We start from the raw sequence: 5,437 nt of genomic DNA on the forward strand, positions 1-5,437 counted from the left end.
CTGTCCCGAAGTCCACTTAAAAGCTCTGCGCAGCCCTGTCTTGACCCAAAACATATCAATTCATAAAGAAGTTCGTAATCGAAATTGACGCATAAATTTTTATGAGTGGGAAGTTCCTGAGAGTGCAAAATTCGTAAGAGACACTTTTGCAATAAAAAAACGGTTCCCATCAAATTGTTAAATATAACCCTGACATTGAACTGGAACTGAAAAAGAATGACAATGGAATGAACGCTTTTCATTAAACTGAACCATCATAAAGTAAATTTCCGAAATTCCACAAATCATATTTTTAATAATGATAAAAACATTTTTGCATTTTTTTCACTTATTCAAATATCTTGCCCTGATTCAAATTTACAGGAAAGCTTTGTTACGATGGGCTAGTTTACTCAGTCTGACCAGAATTAGAACCAATTCTAAACATCTCACACAGAGATTGCAGAAACTGGAGACAACCGCTTCTGTTTAGTTGCTTTTCATATTTTAATCCATCCTTCAACCTTTCGCTCAACTGCTCAAGTACAACGTCACTCCACTGAAGTTTGGGGCACTCCTGAACGGAAAGAATCTTTAATGACATCAAATGTTCCACATCTGGCAGCTCTAGTATCTCGCTGCATCCATCAACATCCAGTTCTGTAAGATTTGTAAGATTCCCTAGCCCGGGTATGCTCTGGAGCTTCTGGCATCCACAAACATCCAACTTCTTCAAAGAAGTCAAATGCTCCACACCTGTCAGCGCTCGTATCTCACGGCATCCACTAACATATAATTCGGTGAGCTGTGTGAGCTGCCCCAACCCTGGTATGCTCTGGAGCTTCTCGCATCCCCCAACATCCAACTTCTCCAGAGAAGTCAAATGTTCCACGCCTGGCAACTCTCGTATCTCACAGCATCCTTCAACATCTAGTTCTGTGAGCTTTGCGAGCTGCTCCAACCCTGATATGCTCTGGAGCTTCTGGCATTTGCTAATTGTCAACGTCTCCAAAGAAACCAATTGTTCCACACCTGGCAGTTCTCGTATCTCAGGGCATCTATAAACGCTTAATAGTGTAAGCTTTGTGAGCTGCCCCAACCCTGATATGCTCTGGAGCTTCTGGCATCCCCAAACATACAACTTCTGCAAAGAAGTTAAATGTTCCACTGACAACTTACGTATCTCAGGGCAGCCTTGAACATATAGTTGTTGAAGGCTGGGGCAAACACCCCGATCAAAAAATACCTCCCTTATTTCTGTGCCTGACAGCTGTAACGACTTGAGCCCTAACATGCATCTGTTATTGGAGGAGTTCAAATTATTCGATGCACTCTCCCCTTCTAATAATAAGAGTGTTTCTCTAACTCCTTCAACCTCCTTTCTAAATGGATGTTCCCGCAACGGACAATTCAATGCGAATAAACTTCTCAGATTATTCATCTTGAAAATTTCTTTTGGTAAGGATTCTAGTCCGCAATCCTCTATGACCAGCTCTGTCAACTGAGTCAATAGTCCAATGGAATCCGGCAAGGATTTCAATTGCGGCGAAGAAGTGAGCGATAATCTCTTCAAGCTATTCAGGTCACCAAGACCATCTGGCAGCACTTCCAACAAATCGCTACCTAATTCCAGCACTTCCAAATTGCAGAGGTCTCCAATAATGCTTGGCAATTCTTTTAACTTCGATCCAGTCAAATATAATTTTTGCAAGGACAATTGACGTGTGACTTGGGGAGGCACTTCTTTCACCTGCATACAATATGAAAGATCTAAGCTTTTAAGCGTGGTAATATTTCCAAGTGCTTCGCTGGAGATGGTCAAATTAGAGCAACTTTTCAATGATAGATGTTTGAGTTGAGTTAAATTCCCAAATGAATTTGGAAGCATCTGCAAATTAGAAGCACCTTCCAAATCGATATACTGAAGGTTTCTTAGTTCCCCAAAGGAATCTGGCAGCGACCTGAGTCTTGAAAAGCTTTTGAGAACTAAGTATTTCAAAGACCGCAAATGACAAAATTCGGTGGGCAATCTTGCGACTGTGGGTGGTGATTTGGAGTTCTGCCATATGGCAATCCTTTCCAGGTGCTTCAGCTGCTCTATAGACTTTGGAATGTCTGAAAGTGGGGCCCAGATATTTAATTCTCGCAGTTGGAGAGGCATCGCCTGCAATAAGAGATCTATGATTGTGGTCTACAAAATGAAATTATAGGAAAGCAAAAAGCACACAAATATTTGCCTACCTGAGATTGATGTGACCACAGTATGTTCAATTCGCTCCCCTCCACTTCTAAAACGCGTAGATTCTCCATGGGAAGCCAGGAAGGCAGGGAAGAGTGGGGACATCCATACCAGCGTAGCCATATCAGATTGGGCAATTGCACCCTCCTCAATATGTCATCTACATAACCTCCTTTGGCTACAAGAAGTTTCAGATTTTTAAGCCTCATTTCTAAGCTTCTGGACGAGGATAGGTGTCTCATTTCTAAGCTTTTGAACCAGTCGAAGTATAAATAAGGCCATTTTTCGGCATTCCGAAAAATATCATTGTAATAACTAACCATTTTGATTCCAAGGACTTTGGTTATGACCTGTTCATTGTTTAGAAGAACAAAGCAAACAGATCTAGTTTAATTGAAAGCAAAGCTTTAAACATCAAAATTTAATTGAACGGAAGACAAATAATCGAATGGTTGGTTGAAGTGCTTACAGTTGATGGTTGCTCCAACAAATCATCAATGATCTTGATCGCCGAATCCGAATCCCAAAGCCGAAGGGGCTTCGATCCTTTCTCAGCAATCTTTCTTCCCATGTCCCTGATATGATCATGCATTTTTATTTCATTATTTTCATTCAACTCCAACAAACACTTGTCTTGCAGATTTCGAACTCCCACCTCGCCCCATATTCTTTTTGCCTTATCTCCATCTTCTCCGAGAAAAAAACAAGCAATATCTAAGAATATTTCCTTCAACTCTTTACTGAGAGACTTATAACTAATTTTTAATCTATCATATATCTCACTAGATGATATATCAAGTTTATCCAATATCTCTTGCCAGTAATTTTCATTTTGTCCAAAAACCATTGCCCCAAATACTTTTAAGGATAATGGCAGTCCACCGCACGCCTTTACGAATCGATCTACCAGATCTGCAAAATCTGGTACTGGATCTGGCTGATGGAAGGCATAACAGCAAAAGAGCTCTTTGGAGTGCAGTGTATTCATCCCCTTTAGACTGTAAATGGATGACTCAAGGACCCCTGATGTTTTTAGGACGTGCTTGTCACGAGAGGTAACCAAAATCAAGCTATCTGGTTTCAGGATTTTCTTAACTGGCAAAAATGCTTCCAATTGATCCACATGATCTACATCATCTAATACTATGAGAACATGACAAGATGAGAGATACCTTTTCAGTATCCCTATGCCTTCATCACGGTTTTGAATTTTGATATCTTTACTTGGCATTAGGTCCCCCAGGAGCTTATTCTGCAAGTATGCTAGAGACATAGTACGTGCATTTTCTCTCACATCAAATACAAAAGAGGAACTATTATAATCTGACCTTCTGAGGTTAAAGAATTGTTTGGCTAGGGTGGTTTTCCCAAGTCCACCCGCACCCACAATGCCCACAACCTTGGCCTCCCCAAGCTCCCTTTCCTGCCACTGAGAGAGCACAGTCTTTTCAAGATCTTCTAATCTGATATCCAGCCCGGTTGGATATTTTGCCACATCCAACAATGTCTTTGGAACCTTCTTCAGAACAGCCTCCACAACGTTTTCCAATAGCTCGCCTTCATCGTCTTCGGCCCTGAATGGAGTAAAATAAGCAAGTCAGAAACGGCTAGGTAAGTACATCAGGCAGCCTATATCATCAATCAACAAATGAATATTAACACGGATTGCAAGGGACAGTAGGAGCTTGGAGATGCATCTCACCCATATACGAAACCGCTCAGATCGGCCACATAGGAAAGTGCGTTTCTCCAATTCTGAATGGTATCAGAGCTATAGCGTGGCTTCTGTTTACCAGTTTCGGGGTCATGTGTTGTTTTCTGTTCATGTTGCCGCAGGGCTTCAGCGAAGGCTCCGTCTTTGACCGTCCGGCGGACCATAGAAGGATCGACCTTGTAGAACACTGGAATAATAAAAGCCCCCGAATTCTTCATGAGAAGAAGTTCATCCAAACACCATTTAGATTGCGCATACGTTGGAGATAAAATTGCAACGTGGACAGAGGCACCACGGATAGCGTTTTCTATCTGACAAGAAATATTGTGGCCCTCTTCCAATTCCTCCCTGTCCAAAAACACGCTCAATCCTTGATCACGAAGGCCTCTGTAAAGATGGCTGGCAAAGCCCCTTTTCACGTCAGGCCCGCGATGATTGATAAAGATTTGGTAATTGGGACAAGAAGTGGAGGCCGTGCAGGAAGAAGCAGCAGCAGCAGAAGCATGGTCACAGTCGAGGGAGCCCATAGTTAGGTTTGCCATTGACACAGGATTATGGAAATTTTAGGATCTATCAACGAATTGATTTAGATGATTGGAACAAAGGCAGTGTGAAATTCTGAAGGGGAAACTGCAAAAAAAACTTTCAAAAGATGCAGTGGACTCGTTGAGCAATAATATGATGGTGTATTAGCGGCTAAAGGTGCACTTTACCACTGATGTGAAATTTCCGGGAAGCCACAACACCTTCTGTCACGCTCACTCACAGAAGGCATCTCCACTGGTTAGGTGAATGATATAATACGCAACTACCATTCCAAATGGGTCTCACCTACTATTAATTCACCGGTGAGAAGTATCCATCCAATACTATCCACGAAGCTCACTTTCATAGTTGATATTCATTATCTTTTTCTTTTATGGCCGACCAATCAACTTAATAATCTCGTCAAGTATATTTGATTATTAAAAACTTTGATTTGAACATAAGGATTTCATAAATTTTAAAACCATTTATATATGATTAGGATTAAGATTTTAACAAAACAATATATCATAATTAAAGTTTCTTTTTCGAATGAATATCTATTTATTAAACAATTATTGGTAACAAAGTTTTTTATATTTATGTATGGATGTAATAATTAAATATAATGCAAAAATGGGTGATACCGGTAGAAATTGGGAATTTGGTTGAGAGTTAAAGTTATTTGATTTTTGAGTATTTTTAAAGATCTTAGTGAAATTTTAAATTATTATATTAAATATATATAGTTTATAAAATTTTAAAATTGAATATTTGTTTTTAATTTTATTTGATTTTATAGAAAGTGTGTTTAAGGAAATAAAATTATTTATTTTTATAGGTTTGTTTTTCAAGAATGTCACTCAACAAGAATACAAGAATATAATAATGAATGGGTAAGATAACTTTTCATTAACAAGAGTAAAATAATGGGTTGCTGAGATACTTTTTCATTTTCAAGGTGAATAATATTTTAGTGG

General features: G+C 39.5%; 1 protein-coding gene across 1 annotated transcript; it reads right to left on the reverse strand.

The window, feature by feature from the left end:
- Positions 1 to 350: 350 nt before the first annotated feature.
- On the reverse strand, positions 351 to 4,690 carry LOC149189899 (disease resistance protein RPV1-like). Its single transcript, XM_089411972.1, has 4 exons — positions 3,921 to 4,690; positions 2,688 to 3,792; positions 2,221 to 2,568; positions 351 to 2,143 (listed from the first exon to the last, which is right to left on the reverse strand). The coding sequence occupies exons 1-4, from the start codon at positions 4,472 to 4,474 to the stop codon at positions 389 to 391; spliced, it is 3,762 nt and encodes a 1,253-aa protein (XP_089268098.1). The 5' UTR covers positions 4,475 to 4,690; the 3' UTR covers positions 351 to 388.
- Between the last annotated feature and the right edge of the window lie 747 nt (positions 4,691 to 5,437).

This window comes from Pinus tabuliformis, chromosome 3_1 (genome assembly GCF_031772625.1).
Source record: "Pinus tabuliformis cultivar Carrire ecotype Pingquan chromosome 3_1, CPIR1, whole genome shotgun sequence".
NCBI lineage: Eukaryota > Viridiplantae > Streptophyta > Pinopsida > Pinales > Pinaceae > Pinus > Pinus tabuliformis.